General features: G+C 37.6%; 1 protein-coding gene across 3 annotated transcripts in view; it reads left to right on the top strand.

The window, feature by feature from the left end:
- The window catches only part of prkd3 (protein kinase D3), a 105,322-nt gene that overhangs the window by 71,191 nt on the left and 15,368 nt on the right, over positions 1 to 18,763 (top strand). For all 3 annotated transcript variants that reach the window (XM_015354321.2, XM_006626132.3, XM_069196918.1), the window contains exons 4-10: positions 751 to 882; positions 2,275 to 2,432; positions 4,293 to 4,482; positions 5,212 to 5,289; positions 5,913 to 6,096; positions 8,111 to 8,234; positions 10,446 to 10,523. In XM_015354321.2, coding sequence (XP_015209807.1) covers positions 751 to 882; positions 2,275 to 2,432; positions 4,293 to 4,482; positions 5,212 to 5,289; positions 5,913 to 6,096; positions 8,111 to 8,234; positions 10,446 to 10,523 — 944 coding nt within the window. The remainder of the gene's footprint in view (positions 1 to 750; positions 883 to 2,274; positions 2,433 to 4,292; positions 4,483 to 5,211; positions 5,290 to 5,912; positions 6,097 to 8,110; positions 8,235 to 10,445; positions 10,524 to 18,763) is intronic.

The following is an 18,763-nucleotide window of genomic DNA, read 5'->3' as shown; positions in this document are numbered from 1 at the left end:
CGGTATGTTGACCAGTGACATCACCAAAGTGGATTCATTTTTTGTGGTAAAGTCACACAATCTGGCATTAAAAGATGTCAGTGCCAGCTTCATGATTTTCTGGGACAGTGGGAATCCTCCTGTGAAATTAAATGAAAGCACTTCCAAGAGGCAGTAATATTTGGTGGAGAAACAGGATGGTGTGAAAGCAATTAAATTAGCAATGAACAGAGAAACTACTGTTTTGTATGCTATTAAACAGCATGTTGCTCAGATCAAGAAGACCAATCTTATTTACGGTGTTTAGTGTCTGTAATATTGCCATTTAGGTCATTTTGGCCAAAAATTCAACTTTTTTGTTCCTCTGTTCATTCCCAGTTGCTGTGTTCTTTTGCTCGTTCAGTGGGAGACCTTCAATTGCTCAAGACCTGCAGGAGATTTGTGGAATGTGCTGTCTTTACATTGTGCTTGAACACATCACAGAAAATGTTACAGCTCTGTGAATTCTCTACACTTTGATAGCTTAGTGATGACGGAAAGTGAGCAGGGCAGATTTATAGTGAGTTTGTTTAGCTCTTTGGACGTTTGTCATCTCAGCACATGGAGCTGGAGTTATGCATGGAACAGTCTCACTAATTCAGCCTTTCTCTTTCTTTTTATAATTTCTTTCCATTTAGTTTGGATCTACTTCTTTAAACCCTTTTGTATTATTTCTGTATGAGTTTCCCATTTATTTTTTTAAGTATTTTTAAGTTTTGTTTTGAATTCCAGCTTTAGCTACAGTCGAAGACTTTCAGATCCGACCACATGCCCTCTTTGTGCATTCTTACAAAGCCCCTACCTTCTGTGATTACTGTGGAGAGATGCTCTGGGGCCTCGTCCGACAGGGCCTGAAATGTGAAGGTAGGTTGCTTTGTGTGGTTGCTCTTGATCCATTTTGTTTTGCACGCTGTGCCAGAATTTAAACAAAGCATAGGCGTTAAATGTTTATCCGAACTTAAAAAGAAAATCCGACATCAATTTCTGTAATCCTGTTTGAGGAGAAAATTAAAGCACGTAGTGTTATTCTGCAGGATGTCTCAATTGAGTGTGTGCCTTCCTGCTATTTGTAAAGGATTTCTTTGAAGCTAAGATTTTAGTCTTTGAATGGATCTTTAGCGTGTTACAGCAAAAAGCAGAGAGAGCCATGAAATGGTGTTTAATCTCCAACCACGCAAGTTTTTTTGATCTATTATGGGTCGATTTGCCCAGACTGCAAAATTTAAAATGTTGGTAAGACTATTAGATAATATTAAATGTCATGTGTATTTTTAAAGTGTAAAATTATTTATGTTTCAAATGTAAATAAGGTAAAATGGATTAGTTGAAGGATGAACAAAAATGTCTTTAATGAAACAGTTCCATTGTTCCAAAAGGAGATGGCTATACTTCTGTGTCTTTTACAAATATTTACTGTGGTGTATGAAATCACTTCTGTTAACTTAGTTCTCTAACTTTGGTCTGTGAGAACCCCAATCCAGTATGTCTTATAAATGAATTGAATTTTTCAAAGTCTTTAGATATTGACACTTCACTGGTTACCTAGAAAACTGCCCTTGGTACTGCCCAGGAGCAGGGTTGAAGATGCCTGGTTTACAAAGTGCAGGTAGAGCCATCTAGTGGAGGCGAGTGGGAATTAATGTGTACAGTTGGGCAACATCTCCAAAAACTAGGATATGGGCAGGGTGGGGTTCTGCCACAATTATGTTTCCCATGGGCTGTGTTAAAAGAGAGAGCAAATTGCTCGTTTCATTGATCTTTCATATAATTGCATAAAACACGTTGACAGCAGGGTGACCTCCTTATGCCTCCTGATCTCGCAGCTCTCAGAATCTACTCAAGGTAAACCAGGTAGTTGCTGTCAGTGGTGTGGCTGGATCAGTAGGTGGCGCTCTTCCGTTTGCTCCAGAAATTCAGATATGGTCACCGAGGAAGCTATAGGAGGTGCTGTCCTTTGGATGAGGGTTAAATCAAGTTCCTGACTTACTTGGTCATTAAACCTCCCTTGGCACTGTCTGAAAGAGGAGTGCTCCACTCCGGAGTGAACAACCTGGCCTCCCTGAAGCTCCCTGTTAACTCAGCCGGTGAAGTCATTCCAGCTCTGCTGGGCAGTGAGGCCATGTGTCACCCAGGTGGGCTTTGCACTTCAGTCATGGATGAAGCAGGTTCGCTCCATATGTAGACCGCATTAGGACGCTTTGGGATGAAATAATCGCTGCACAAATGCGATTAATAATTTGTTTTCAAATCTTTTAGGATGTGGGCTGAACTACCACAAGCGCTGTGCATTTAAAATACCAAACAACTGCAGTGGAGTGAGGAAGAGACGACTCTCCAATGTGTCCTTACCAGGCCCTGGGCTATCTGTCCCCAGACCCATCCCAATTGAACATGCCACAGTGCCTATTGAGGAGGTAAGGAGCTCAGAGGCAAAGGATTATGGTTATCACTTTTCACCTCCAGATATGTTTGGAATTTTATCTCTTTTACCAGTATTGGCTGTCTTAAACCATGGGAGGGTTTCCTCATAAAATATGTTGCAAAGCCCAGATGGGACATCTGATTGGAGTCATGTCAAGGTGCCTTCACACTCTTATGGTAACTTAAGGAACTGATGACACCTGAAACTGAAATATTTCAGTACACACGATACATTTCCAGGGTCATCTGGTGTACCACCTGGGGGCGTGCCGCGTGCCACAGTTTTAGACCATTGGTTGCTCCTGACCTTCACTTCTGTACCCAGACCAGACTTCGTTGTTTTCATTCTATATACAGAAGCACGACGCAGGTTGTGTGAAATCTTCTACTGAAATATTAATCAATTTGTTTTTACCAAAATATGAATAAGTGATAAGTATTATTTCATGTTTAAAATATAAGAAAGGTTACATACAAGAGGCCATTTGGCCCAAAGATGACCTGTGTGTTTTTAAAAAAAACATTCTTTCAGATTCTTTTCATTGAATTGATGTCTGAAAACATGTTCATTTTAAGCCCCTAGTATATTGTTTCAGAAAGTTCACTGTTCACTGAGCTGCAGATTCATCATGCAATAATGATGAATGCTGTTCAAGCTATTGAAAGCAATTCAGAAAGATTGCTTGAAAGCTTTTTTCTGTAGTCCAATATATTTATACAGTGTTTTATTTTGGACATCTCTTTTGAGTGTTTCGTGAAATACCGGAATTTTAAATGTCACAGACAATTGAGTTTCAAAACAACATTGACCATTTTGGCTCCCACTCTGCTTATGTAACGGCCTTTATATAAGCTGTGTTTACAGACCTTTCCAATGCAGTGTGCTCTTTTGTTTTCTTATTTTACAGAAGCTCAGTGGAAATTTAATAAACAAAATTAAGTTAAGACTGAGCTAACTCTTTCCCTCTTCATGTTTCCACTCTTTTGTTGAGGGGAACCGTGAGATTTTAATTATCTGTGCCAACAGGGCAATCACTGCCAGTCTTGTCTTTTAAAACATTTTGTTTTGCGATTGCAAATATGAACTGTGAAAAGAATGTTTTGACCACAAATTTTACAGAGCACTTATTTGTAATACATTGGTATGGAAATACAGGATGTTGCTATTTTACATCATCATTACTGCTTTGGTCTTCTTGTGTAGTTCATGCATGTCTGCAGAAACATGGGTTAACTCAGATTGGTCTGTATATTGTCGAACTGTGAAATAAATTCAACTTTGCAATGGGTTTTTAGGTATGGCAATTCAGGTGAAGTGGAGACTAGGTACATTTGCAGCAGCTGCAATAAGTTTATTTGATATAGCATCTTTAAAAGTGTTTTTGCAGTGTACTTAACTGTAAGAAAAAAGGCAGTCAATGACAGAAAACACAGAGAAGCCAGATTACACAGAATAAATGATTTGAATACAGCAGGAAAGCAAAGGGGCAGAAACAGAACCGGTTAAATAAAAGCTCTTCTAAAGAAGAACGTTTTGAGTCTTGATCTGAAGGAGCTCAGGGAAGGTGACTCTCCGATATCCTCAGGGATATCCTCACCTTAGGTAAGGTGAATCGGATGTCCTTAGGGATGTCATCAGAATTCCTGAGCTTTGATGTGCCCGACCACAGAAAGAGAAGGTTCTGTCACCCGTAGAGTGCAGATGGTCTTGGGACCCCTGGATAGTTCATGAGCTGAATTCCAGCCATCGCAAGCGAGACAAGGGGCTCGCCGTGGTGTTTGAACTGGATGGGGTGTGGGAGCCTTGCTCTTGACTGTGGGACGCCCCGCTCTCCCCCCTCCCCCCCCCGCAGCGCTCTCACCAGGAGGCCGGGAAGCGGATCCCCTCGTGGAGCGGACGCCCCATCTGGATGGAGAAGATGGTCCTGGGCCGGGTGAAGGTGCCTCACACCTTTGTCATCCACTCGTACACACGGCCCACCATCTGCCAGTACTGCAAGCGCCTGCTCAAGGGGCTCTTCCGCCAGGGCATGCAGTGCAAAGGTAGGACGGAGGGAAAGAATGGGGCGGAGCAGTGGCTCTGTGGCTTAGGATCTGTGTCTGTGGCTGGAAGGTTGCCGGTTCGAATCCCGCGGCTGGCAGAGGAATCCTGCTCCATTGGGCCCCTGAGCAAGGCCCTTAACCCCAGCTGCTCCAGGGGCGCTGTATAATCTCTCCCTGTCTGTGTGTCTCATGGAGAGCAAGCTGGGGTATGCGAAAAGACAAATTCCTAATGCAAGAAATATTGTATGGCCAATAAAGTGATCTATCTAAGAAGAGCTCTGTGCCTTGTGAACCCCAGGTGTAGAGAGGAAGACTTCAAAGTGGCATTTAATAATGAAACAGACCGGGCTTGTGGGTTCTAGGGATCATTTTAACAAGGAAACAGAAACTTTCAAAACCTTTTTTGTTCTAGTGCAAGACTGTCACAGAGCTTTTACTCTCATAAAGACATTTTCAATTTTTTAGAAGTTTTTAACATTTTTAACATTTTTAACATTTTCAGTCACTGTTCAGATATATACCATTTTTTTCCCCAAGTCTGACAGGACGGATTAATATCTTCTTGTTAGGAATAACTACTTTAAATACATTAGTCTATTTTGACATTTTATGTTTTATTTATGTTTATTGTCTATAGTTTGAAACATTCTTAGTTTTCCTTGCCTTTTTAATCACTTTGAATTTTTTTTGTTTTTATTGTAACCTGTTTTTTTCCCTGCTATTTTACAGACTGTAAGTTTAACTGTCACAAGCGATGTTCCTCTAAAGTACCGAGAGACTGTCTTGGTGAAGTTGTCTTTAATGGAGGCAAGTATATTCGTCATTCTCTAGTATCTAAAAATGACCACATGAGCTTAGCACAATTTTATATAAGAGTGCTGCTTGAAATGTACAGGATTGTACTTACTGCACCTGTGAGTATTTAATAAGACTTTGCACCTTAAATATATCTGTTTTTGTTCCAATACATTTATAACAATACTTTTGTTTAAATAATTGTAATACATACTGTATTCATTCAAGCATTTTTATAAATTTACTCAGTTCTACCAAGCTGTATAGATAGCTTAATAAAGCTTTCTAATAGAACAGCTGAAAGGCACTAAACCTTTCTTCACTTTAAGCAAAGTATTGAATTAGGAGTTCTCACATTGTAAATAAACAAGCTTCAGGTTTGTCTGCCCCTGAATCTGTTTAAACGGAGTTGCGAATTCTGTTTTGTTGTTTTCGTAACAACGTGGTAGAGGCTTGTTATCTTTGAGTTCTGTTTAAATCTGCTTTGCTGTTCCCGAGCTGAGCTGGTAGAGAGCATCACCCAAGACGCACATGAGCCATCCGTGTTCTCCGGGTATCTGTATCCGGAACCGCATGTCCGCACTCCAGTACCAGGAACGGCAGCTGGATTTCATTTCTGAATATTCCCCGTCCAGAGCCGGCCAGCCCGGGGCCCGACTCGGAAATGACCATGGAGGTGGACAGCAGTGACATCAACAGCGATGGCAGTCGGGGCCTGGATGACCCTGAGGAGCCTTCCACTCCAGACGACAAGCTCTTCTTCATAGATCACTCCTACCTGGATGGAGAGAAGGACGATGAATCCATTAAAATAATCAGGTATGACAGAAACATACTGTAGATAGAGCATTGAGTGCTGCTTGTGTGAACTTTGTGTCTGCATACGTCGTACAACGGTATATAAGGTGAACTCCGGGCAGGGAAAAAAAACATAACCTTGCCTGTACTGGAAGTTTTTGATTCAAATACAGTTAAAAACGTTTAAAAAAATTTACTTAAATTTGACTCAAAATGGCTACAGAAGAATGTTTGCATGAAAATACAGAAGAATCATTTTCATTTTGTTTAGGGGAAAAAATAACAGTAAGCATCTTTCTATCTACATAGTCTGTTCATGTAGACTTATCATCTTACTCAGAAGAAGGACAGAAGGTAGCGAACTGAAAATGTGTAAGAGAATGTTGACCAGCATGGTTATGATGTCAAATCAAGTTACATTTTTACACTAATGTGAAAATGGAACTATTACATATAAATGTTCAATTGAAAAATAACCTTAATTGATTCCACACCTTCAAAACCTGCCTCATAAATAGTATTTATGGCCGAGGCTGGGTTTTCTAAAAAGGCAATGACAAGAAACCAGGGTACGAATTGGCATGAAAGTTACCAGACCAGTTTATTGCTTTTCACATGCCTTCAATTCATTTGTGAACTGCAGTTTGATTCTCTACATATACAGTGGCTTGCAAAATTATATTTTGCCTTATGAAGTTACCACATTTTTGTGTCTGTCTGGGCTTGCAATCATAACACTTTAATATAGGACTGTGTATTTCGAATCCACAGGCTATTGAAAGCAATCGGGCAGTAGGTAAATTAGATATTCAAGGAAGAACAGATTCTCAAATGCATTAGTATTTAATCCCTTAATCAGCTTAATCAGTCTGGTTTAAAAAAAATAGACTATTATACTAATGATGTGAACTTTCAAACTGGCATGCATCTGTAGTGCATCTGTCTCATTAAGTTCCCCGAGATAGATATTAAAAATTCAAACCACAGCCCATGTAGTGATGCAACTAGTTGACCATGAAGAACAGGGAACTTTGTAAACAGCTCAGGGATAAAATGATAGGTACAGATAACAAGATTTGTATTTTTCCCTTTGAGTACCATGATGTCCATCTTTAATTAGTGGAATGTGCATCAGGCCACTCAGACACTACTTTCTGATCTCAGTGAGACTGTCTTGGAAAACTGAGCAGCTAAGAAAGCAGGAAACTGGTTAGAGATGGCACTGCAAAGCCAGCAGTGACATTCACTGTACGTGACCCAGTCTAGGATCTAGTAGAAAAAGTTTAAGAACCTAGTAGACCGATTTTGTCAGGAAGAATGCACATTCCAACATCTGTCTGTGCATAGGTGGAAGAGACCTGCTGAAAAAAACATTTAGAAGTACAGTAATTGCCGCCAATGATGCATCCACCAAGTACTCATTTAGGGGCCTGCTGTTAATCACTACCATTCACGTCTGATAGTGCTCAGTTTCATAATTGACAATAATATTCAATAAGAAAGTCAATTAGAAGTTAAAGGCAATTAAATGAAAAGAATTATATACATTCCTTGTAATTCATCGGAATTACATCAGAATATAAGAATATTATTGGCAGGGGTGAATTAGTTTAAGTCACTGTATTTCCAAAGGATCACGGTGTGAATGTCAGTATGGTAACCTGACAGTTTAATTTTACAATTCCTACTGTGTGATATGATCAGACGTTTGGAATTTATTCATTTAAGTTGTCACTTCCACAACATAAGGAGTGCTCTTAATGAAGATGGGGAAGAATAAATCACTTGAAGGCTTTATTTTTCACTGAATTTTCACTAAGTTAAAAATAAACTGCTAAGTATGGAGGTGATTTTAGATCTGTTCATTTCTACGGCTGAGTTTCTGTTACAGGGCTTTGTGAAGATTCCCAACAGTGCAGCTCGAATTCCTTTTAGACACGTTTTGTCAGGGTGTTTAATAGCCAGCCATCTGTGCCAATCCTTTCTGCGTGTCCTAAGGGATTCTGCTGTGCTCTGCCTTTTTCCCTCTGGACAGCCCTTCCACCAGCAGCAACATTCCCCTGATGAGGGTGGTGCAGTCCGTCAAGCACACCAAGAGGAAGAGCAGCACTATGGTTCGGGAAGGCTGGATGGTTCACTACACCAGCAGAGACAACCTGGTAAGAGCTGCGTATTGACACGATTGCTCTCCGACACGCTTGCACAGCTGCTCAGGCAACACCTCTTAAACTCCTGGTTGTACCCCGGAACCTAAGACTTTGAGTTTTAGGGCAACGTTTTCTCATCTTTCGTTTCATCGGAGGATGGACTGGAAAATCATAGTTGATGACCAAGTCATTAATAATAAGAAGAGTTGCTCATGCTTATATAGCGCTTTTCTGGACACCCCACTGAAAGCACTTTACAGGTAATGGGGATCCCCTCCTCCACCACCAGTGTGCAGCCCCACCTGGATGATGCGATGGCAGCCATAGCGTGCCAGTGTGCCCCCCACACACCAGCTCTCAGTGGGGAGGAGGACAGAGTGATGAAGCCAGTCCAAAAACAGGGATTATTAAGTGGCCATGATTGGTAAAGGCCAATGGGAAAACTGGCCAGAATTTTGGAGTAACACCCCTGAACTTTTCGACAAAATCCCTGGGATTTTTAATAACCACAGAGAGTCAGGACCCATGAGCGCCCCCTACTGATTCCACTAACACCTCTTCCAGCAGCAACCTTAGTTTTTCCCAGAACTGCTGCCCTGCTTGTTTTGCTTTTGAATAAATTATTTTCATTTGTGGCCATTTGGCAGATCTGTAATATTTAGTTAGTAATGGAACAAATTAATATTGCTATGCTGATTAGTGCTGACGTATGTTCTGGGAATGAAGGCAATTAAGACCCTAACATTAAACACTTAAAGCATAGCATGTGTTGTTTATTTTTATAGACTTACAGTAACAAGTCAGCATTCATGTGTCATTACTTTGGTGGAATTTTGTACGGGGAAAATATATTTGTTAATGACATATTTCAGCAAGAGATGCAGTTAAAACTATTATATACATTTGATTAAATCAGGGTTTCAGCATTTTTCGGTATAAAAAACTTGTGCCTTGGTCACCAGTGATCTCTTGATTCAGGGTTTATTAGTTGGTTGATCATTGAATCGTATCCAGCCGTGCCTCAAAAGAAGATAAAGGTGTCAGCTTCGGCAATTTAGCAGGTTGCATCTTCCAGATTACCGCAACCCCTTATGTAAAAGAAGATAGGACACCGTAGTTTCCACTTCTGTCCTCTGGTTCATGTCACTGTCGATTTGACTTTATCAGTGCTTTGAGGGTTTTGAATACTTTTCCACATTGTCTCCTCTATTCAAGAAGAAAAGATTCACTTCATTATGCCAATGGGTATGTTATCCTTTCAATCCAGGAATATATTTGGTCACTCTTCTGTGATCTGTTTCCTGAGCACTGGTATCTTTTTCTCCTTATGGTGACCAAGTTTACAAACTGTATTATAATGAGGTCTTGCTATTGCATTGTACAGATTAAACATAACATCCATTGAGTTCAGTTCCTTAATCACCTGACAAATGACCACCAAGCACCAACATGTTACATTTGAACATTTTACACCTGAAAGATGTTTTGTTTTATGCTGCTTCATTGGTTTAATAAATTATACAGTACATGTCGCAAAATATGCGCAACTTACTGTTTTAATTTTTTTAATGTTATTCTACCTCAATAACCTTGGGTGTGTCTTTCGTCCATTGCTTTGAAAAAATTACTCCTGTAATGAATAATATTTCACAGTCTGTGACAGCCTGTTGCCTTTACAGTGCTACTGTAACTCTTTGAACAGTACTTTTAAAACTGCTGCACTGTACAATGCTCTGCATTTCTGAAGATACTTCATTTTTCAGATTTCAACATTTGAAGTCATTATCACTCATCTATTGTGGTTATTTACTGTTATAGGAAAAGCTGTGGGAAAAATGTGATTAACTAGACTTGATTGTGATCATGCTTAAGACAATGATTGTTATGATAAATTATATTAATTTAAACTAAAATAAAAAAAAATAAATATTTTTTTCTATAGCATTGTTATTGTTATTTTGCCTTGTTTATCAGTTAATTATATTTTAAAATATTCTAGCTAATTGTGTTTTTTGTAGATTTGTGGGAGTGAGCAATTGATTAAGTAGATGGTTTTTAAGTATCTTTAGACACACTTTTAATCAAGTTATTTTGAATATATTTTGCAGTATATTATGAGATATCCCTGAATGATAATTAGGCTTTCATGGGGTGAATATTTATCTTGGGGAGCACAAAATGTTAATATTGCTCATTGGCTTCTGTTTGTCCTCTCTCTTCCAGAGAAAGAGACATTACTGGAGACTAGACAGCAAGTACCTTACCCTGTTTCAGAATGACACTGGAGCTAAATACTATAAGGTATGTTAAGTTCAAATCACTTTAAAATTGTCATTTGTTTGTAAAAAATTATTTTTTCATGATACTTTATATGCTTGTCTTTAAATAGTTTGTTTTAAGTCTTGTAATATTTAGTTGTATTCCTTAGTTGACAGTTTTTGTTTCTTTTACTTTTTATTATGATGATGCTTCTTTCCAAAGCAATTTACACGTTCACAAATTTATACAGCTGTTTATTTTGCTGGAGCAATTCAGGTGAAGCATCTTGCTTAAGGGCACCATCCAGTTACGAGTCCAGAACACTAACCACCCCACCACTCTTCTGACCTTTACTGATGGCCTAGATCTGGTAGTAAACAAAAACCGAATTTGGGTTTTGTGCAGACCATGATTTTATACACAGTGTATTGTAATGTGATTTTACAGTAGACATTAACTAAATACTGATTCAGTGATTAATGGTACAAAGTATTTTTTTCTCTGACACTTGATAAGGTTAAAGATGATTTTTTTATCATCTGTGTTTTAGCCACCACATTACAGTATCAAGATCAGCTGTGACTGCTACTACACCGATACCTCTTTTCACAAACATAATTCATTCTCAGAAACCATTTCCTATAGCAAATATTTGTAAAAAGAGAAACCTATTTCCATTATTTCATATGGGGGAAAATTGTGATTTTTTCCAAACCCTAAAAATGTCACCTTTACTTTTACTTTTTTCAACAAACAAATTGCAAAAGAAACAGTAATAACTACCATTCATACTGTGGTTAGTAATACGAAACCCTGGTTACCTAGTTACACATCATTAATCATAACTAAGCAACAGTAACCACTTCATTTGTGTCTTGTGTAATTACAGTACACACAGACTCACAATTTTCATTTTCTTAATAAATTCAGGGTGTAAACCACAAACATTGTTACGAAAAGTAAGAGCGCTACTTTACATTTGGTGTATTTGATTTGGTGTATTTATTTGAAATGCGAGGAGCAATTCACATGCTTCATAGTATTTAATTTTCATAGAACATTCGTAAAAAGAGCTGTGTGTACTTGAATCAACTCTTCCATGTGCTTCTAAATATGGAGGTACAGGTGTAATCTCATTAAAGGTGTATATAAAGAATTGTGTTCTCCTTTTTATTTAATACAGGTTTTTAAGAACATAAAAATATATTCACATACAAAAAGGCCAATTGGCTCACCTTGCTCATTAAGTTTTTTAGTAGCTAATTGATCTGAGGATCTCCTCCAGCCATATCTTGAAAGAAGCCAGGCTTTTAGCTTCAACAACATGGCTGGGTGACTTGTTCCAGACACTAACATTTCAGTATACAAAAGGTTCTCCTGTACTTAGTTTTAAGAGCACTTTTCCGTTGTTTCCACTTGAGAGGAGGCTATTCTCTCCATCTGTCTTGTAGGCGATTTGTTTGAGTCCCACACTCCTTGGTGCAAGAAAGTGCCTTCTGTTTTCACTTTCTACAGCATTTTCCTGTCCTTGGCTTCTTCTTTCACTGTTGGTTCTGTCAAAGTCCACTGGGTCGACTTTGTCGATGCCTTTGAATATTGTCACGCCACCACCTAGCCTTCCCAAAACTTAAGAGTGCAGTGAAGGTAGTACTATTTGTAGCTAACAATCAGCCACAATAAAAATGAAAACACAGCTCCTGTGCGTTTTTAAAAAAAGCCCCACAAAGTATAGTAGTTTTACAATTGCGGGTACAACATTAGTTGGGTAACTAAAAAAAACTAGTCCCACAGAAACACGTGAGTTTCTGAGAAAAACACGACAAACAGAAAAGGAAAGTTTTCCAGGGATCAGTGTACATATAAAAAAAAAAAACAACTAAACTGAACAAATCCAAAACATGGTGAATAAGAAAACAAATCTGGAGCACAACAAAAACAAAGTCTCATGTGAGAGCTTTTGCGAGACTCTGGTAGTCCATGTCGCTCCTCTGTTCTCTGTAGATCTCTCTCACTGCCTATATACGGGTCAGCAGGGGATCCACAGCTGATAGTAAATCAATAATTAAGTAATTAAGTAACCTCCAGACAGTACCGAACAGAGAAAAGGGCAGGCTACAGTCCCAGCACCGAGGGGTTAAGGATGCCCTTCACATAACAGTATTTTACATACTTGAATCAAGTCCCCTTGTAGTCTTCTGTGTTTAGAAATGAAAGGATTCTGTTCTACTAGCCTGGGAGTAGATTTTATTTGTGGAATGTAGCATACTGGTTGCTCTTCTCTACACACAGAAAGCAGAAGTTTATTTTTCATATCACTGGTACAAAAGTATAGCCAATAGTCTATTTGAGGTGTAACCAGGGCTTTGTACAATTTTCACATAAAATCCCAATTTTTACATTCTACACTCTTCCTACACATCCAGACCTCAGATAACCAAAGCTTTTATTAAATAGTTTCTTCAAGCTCTGTGTTTCCCAGTTTATATTTGTAGTTCATGTGTTTGCTGTCTCCATGCTCTTCTGTCTACCTGGATTCTCTCTGTTAAGTGCAACCTACCAGGTGTTTCCCTGGTACCTGGTCTTAAGTGATGCTTCTATGGTGGTTGCCAATCCTCCTATTTTAGTTTTACTAACTATTGCTATAAACATGAAGAATATTTGTCTTAACACAGATTTCTGAGTTACTGTGATAATTATATCCATCCATATTTTAGCATTCATCACATCTGCACCCTCTGTTTCCTGCCTGCTGTCCCGTTCTTAATCCATGTTGGTGCAGTTCCTTGAATGCCTACTATCTACAGCTTGAGAATCTTTTATGAGGAACTTTATCAGAAGTCTTCTTACGATGTAAATACACTATTTTTTATACTCTGAGTGTGTCCTTCACTGCTGTTGCTTAAATTAGTCTGCTACAGTAAGTCTGTTAGTCTCGGTAAATTAAAAGCAAAACATACTTTTCCTAACTGCTCGTTCACTGTCCCTTAGTCTCATTGCCATACAGATAACCCTTTGTGTTTTAATGTTATTATTAGATTTGCTTCAAACTAAAGTAAGATTCGTTGTATTAGAAGTAATTGATTTCATTTTACTAGTTCTGTTTTTGCAATTTTTCAGTCAATGGGTTGTCCCTTGTCTGGAGAGGCTGCAGAAAAAGGTTTGTTAGTAGCCTGTGAATAACATAATGTTTCCTTAAGCAAAATTGGTAGAATGTTATTCTATATTCTATATGATATATTAATCTTAAGTGCTTCTAGTGCCTTTGAAACATCAGCCTCTTCTCTGCTTAATTAATTTTATATTTATAACTTTTTGTTTGCTCAGCATGAGACATAATGTCTGACTTCATGTGTAAACACTTGATTGACATTTTAATTTAATGCATCAGCTATTTCCCTTTCCTTATCTAAAAGATTCCCAGATTTAACTCAGACACTTGACGTCACCGTTTGCTGTAATCTGTGCTTCAAATCATATTGTTTTTAACTTTTTAAAAGCTTCTCTCCATATGTTATTCTTAACTTATTTATTTAGACATTCTGGCCCCTGCTTTCCTGAACTAGACTTAGTTGTGTTATGAACATGCTTTGTGCAAAAGCAGATATTTGTATCCATCTCTTCTCTCCTGATTGTGTATCTATCCTGTCTCATCTCTTTTTAAGCAATGTCATTACTTCATAGTCTACTTAGAATCTTAAACCTTTGTTTTGGAGTCTACATGTCACTTCAAAGTATGATGAATGCAGTTTCTCTCACCTTACAGTGTTTTTCCTCACACAGTCTAGATTGTTTAAAAAATGCTAAATTAAAACTATTGCTTCCTATAGGTGGTGTTCTGAAACTATAGTACAAACTCAGTCATTAATCTAGTCTGTCATTTCAATTTCAGTTACTGACATTCCTTTAGGTCCCTATCTATGTGAAGCAAGCTGAAATCTCCCATGAAAACCACAGTGTCATTTTATACAAAAATCCCCGATTTCATTATATAAAACTACATTATACTGTAATTGATGTCTGATTTAGACATCATTAGAATTAGGTGGTTTGTAGAACAATTTTCACTACATGTGTCTGTTTCATAGCAGTCGTTTTAATCTAGAATGCCAAGATTTCAGAATGAACATAAATGGCAAATATATTGTTTTTCTGATTTTAATGCAGAAGACCTATTTAAAATCTGTATGTTCAAATTGGATGGCAGGTTCAGTGTGATTATATATTACATGAATATCAGTTCTGACAGCCATCAAGTAATTTAACTGTATAGATTTTGCTGTTTGTTAGAAACAAAATGAATTATACACTTCTGTATAATTTAATCAACATAAATGTATTTAGGTTGTCAGCAGTCAGACTTTGTGGTCTTCATTGCCATTTGTTCTATGTCTGGTGCATGTTTGTGCCCTAGCATTAACAAAATCTGATAAAGAACAACAAAACGAAACTAAACACACCGAAGTGATAACATGTGTTATAATTAGTAAAGACATTAGCATTCTTGACTATACAAAACACCTTTAGGTTGCATTCTTTATCAGTTACCCTTCTTTTAGTTCTGAATCTTTTCAGAAGTTGCTTACACTCGGGTCGTACTGCAGAGTAGCTTAAATGTCATCTCAGTCCATCACCCACACTGTGTGTCAGCAATGCCATGAAAAAATAGAAGTAAGGTTTAGAAGTGTATAAAGAAATTAAGAGTCACGAGTAGCTGATATGGTCAGTGATACGAGCTGAGAAATCCCCTCTGTGCTTTGTTGGTTTCATGATTGTATTTGTAAAACTTTTATCACATTTCCAAAGTAAAGAAAGGACTTTTTCTGTCAATACATTTATTAAAGTCTGTCTATCTGTATATATGATGTCTGTCTGTCCATGAAGTCGTAGGAATACCAATGTAATCTTACGATGTTCAGTATTTAATTCCAAAATATACTTAAGGCCTTTTGTACATTTGTAAAGAGAAGTTAATTTAAATGGTTTTCTATAGATGAGGCACTACTTGTTAAAAATAACACAGGTCCCTTTTTTCCTGTTAACTGTAGAATTGTGTTGCAATTGACTGAAAGTAATAACAGAAGACATTCCTAGCAGAAGCTTGAGGACTTAAGTGAAATTTCTAAGCCTGTAGGTAAAGCGTAGAGCATTCTTCAAAGCTAGTACATGGGTACAAGTCCAGTATATACAGATTAGTCATACAGATGCTAGAGATCCTTTAGTGGAGACTAGGCTTGATGTTTGCTCACTTTCACCACAGTTCTCTTCTGACTCATTCAAATAAAAACCAGCCTGTAATTTCTACAAAGGAAACTACAGCCTCAGAAATTTAAGTCCTCCGTGCTCAGATAGAAAGTTACTCAGTAAAAGTACAACATGCTTTTGTGACTGTGTCTAAAGAAGAAATTGACTTATTTATTGATTTTTTTAAAGCAAAATAGATCTTTGGTAAAAATTAAAGTTTTGAAAACATGATTTATTAGCTGCTGTCTCAGAAAAGCAAATGCACAATATTTTATGAATACATAAAATGGGGGGTTACAAAAATTAGAAGAACCAGAAAATGACAGAGTGGCTTAAGTCAATAACTAAATTAAATAATCATAACTCCCAAAACGATTTTGCCAATAATATACCCTAGTGGTAGGTGTAGTTAGAGATCTGGCTTTGGTGAAAAGAGCAATAATTTGGGCACATTTGGTTGAACTAATATTTCTCAACAGTGACAATACAAACACTAGACACAACAAAAACATACAACCCACAAGTTACCTTTTGTACAGTCTGTACAGACAAGGCCTCACAAAGACCTAACCTCATAACCTCCCGGAAAAATCCTCGACTGTTACGAAGTATTCAAACTCATAAGGCCTACCAAAGCCAGAATAAGAGATGAGCTGCCTTATAAATTAAATAAAATAAAACCTATAGTTAAACCTCTTTCTCTGCTAACTCAGATGCCACTAAATAAATGGGAGCCCGTGTCCTTATTCTAAATATTCACCCATCAAGCAGGAGAGGCTCTTTTTAACCAAGGGATTCTTCACCAAGTCCTATATAAGCACAGAATACAAAGGAAATACTTACTGTAGCTCCTATTGGGTCTTTTTGGATGATCTCGAACAAGGAGTTCTCGCGTGGCACACGCTTTCTCCAATGTCTCCTCTCTCTTATTGTCTCTCCTTGTTCTGTCATCTGTCCTTTATCCTACGCTTTTGACACTCTTAATCATTTACCCATAACTTAATCAGCTAAGATTACCCAGAAGATTCCTTTGATCAGCGTGTCTCTCACCCAGCACAACTAAGTGCTGGTCCAGGTCCATTCTCAAGGACCCCAGTCACAAACTGTTTTCCCTCCTACTGTCCAGTAAATGGTACCAAAGCATTTGATCCAAGTCCAACAGATAGCCAAGCTGCAGCTCCTTCAGCAAATCACCTGTAATGGCTCCATGGACACACAGTTTTCACTGTATTCAGCATAACTGCACTACTAGTTTATATTGCACACACCATGGACACATAGCAGCTCTATTCATATTGAGTTTAATTTAATTTCTATTACATCTATTATGATGTAACCTTATTTTCCTAACTTTAATTTTGTGATTTTTGTGAGCTCGCAGAAAAGACATTTCATTGCCAGCAACTACTGCTGCACGCTGTATTGTTGTGGATTAAACAGTAAACTTTGATTTGATAAGTAAACACCCCCTGGTTTGAAGATCTAGGAAATGGAAGTATTGACACTAGTTAGGTGTTACTGCCTTGTTTAGATTCTTAGGGACCCTTTCATTGTCAGCTGCATCAGCCTGTAACATTAACAAATAAAATGTCATCCTTTTGAGACCATATCATTTTGTCTTTTACTTAAGATACTGTAACAGTAGTGTTTTTCTTAAACACACATTGCTTGAAATTGCTCTTTTATTTTACACCATTAATCAAAAAGCTTTTGTCAAAGCACGTAATTATAAAAGTCTAAAAACTTAATAGTTGTAAAGTCTTTAATTAAAAAATAATGTTAATCTCAATCTGCATTTGTTTGCCCTCTCTAATAACTTCCAGATGTAGTTCAGCTTTATTTTCTTCATGGTTTCTAGCTTTAATTACAGAACTGAACCATTTTACACCTCCCTGTGTGTGGAGTGTCTTGTGTACTTTAAGAATGTGACTGAGTGAGAACATGTAAACTTAGCAGTAACGGGATAAAAGACTTTGTGTTAAAAAACCAAATTTTGTTTATAATGGGCACATATATGCATGCATACACTGCAAAATCACAGCAAATTATCTTTTCTTTATCCATTGAAGAACATTTAATAGCTTTCCCAATAGGTAATGAGTCACTCATTATTTGAACGAATTCTCAATTTGCATTGCACTTCTTCCATCTCATTTCTATGTTTTATCTGTATTATAAACTGTTGCTTCTAAACTGTTATACATTTATACATTTTAGGTGATTTCTGAAGGCAGAGAAATTTCCTGATCACCTTCTTACATGCACTGAAACAAAACGTTGTGCTGCAGTGGTAGCCCCAGGTGTATTATTCCTTATCTAGAAACACATTATGTGCTGTAAAGTCTGGTAATATTGATAACAGTGCTTTAGAACTCAAACCTCCTGACTATATCTGATCTGGTGGTATGCAAAGCAAATGCCAGCCATTTGTGAAACACAAGTGGATGAAGAAGAATGTGCAACACTCTACGATCATTTCTTAACTCCAAAACAAGGAAACTCCCTCCTAACTTTACAATATGAAAAAAGTTTCTGTACCTAATAACATGAAACCATTTCTTTTTGTTAAAGATATTCAGTCTAACTGAATAACATTCTGTGGACAAAGCAGAGCAATTGTATTTAATTTTAAAATTGAAAAGTGCCTTTTTGCGATTATTTTATTATTTTTTTAAAGTTCAAAATAAGTTTTTTTTAATCTAACTTGACTAATAAGCATGGTGCTCTAATCACAGAACACACTTGTGGGTTAACAACCTCAGCGTTTCTTGGGTCTATTACACCACGCCCCTTCTGTCTCAGGGCAGGGAGAAAATGGGAAAGCAACCTGGCTTCTCCTCTGGTACTTTTACAGTTTTGATTGAGACATCAACATCTCATTTTGGGCATTTTTATGAGAACATTTATTATCAGTATGCTGCTGAACTTTACTTCAGAAAAGAGGAAGATAATTAAAGGCTTCTTGCCTGTAAATACTGTAAATTCTGTTTTTTTCGTGTTTCCTTATGTGGGTGTTGCTTTTTCAGATGAATGTCCATTCT

This window comes from Lepisosteus oculatus, chromosome 2 (assembly GCF_040954835.1).
Source record: "Lepisosteus oculatus isolate fLepOcu1 chromosome 2, fLepOcu1.hap2, whole genome shotgun sequence".
In the NCBI taxonomy this organism is placed as follows: domain Eukaryota; kingdom Metazoa; phylum Chordata; class Actinopteri; order Semionotiformes; family Lepisosteidae; genus Lepisosteus; species Lepisosteus oculatus.
The sequence above is the reverse complement of the archived record's forward strand: the minus strand, read 5'-3'. Positions and strand labels throughout refer to the sequence as shown.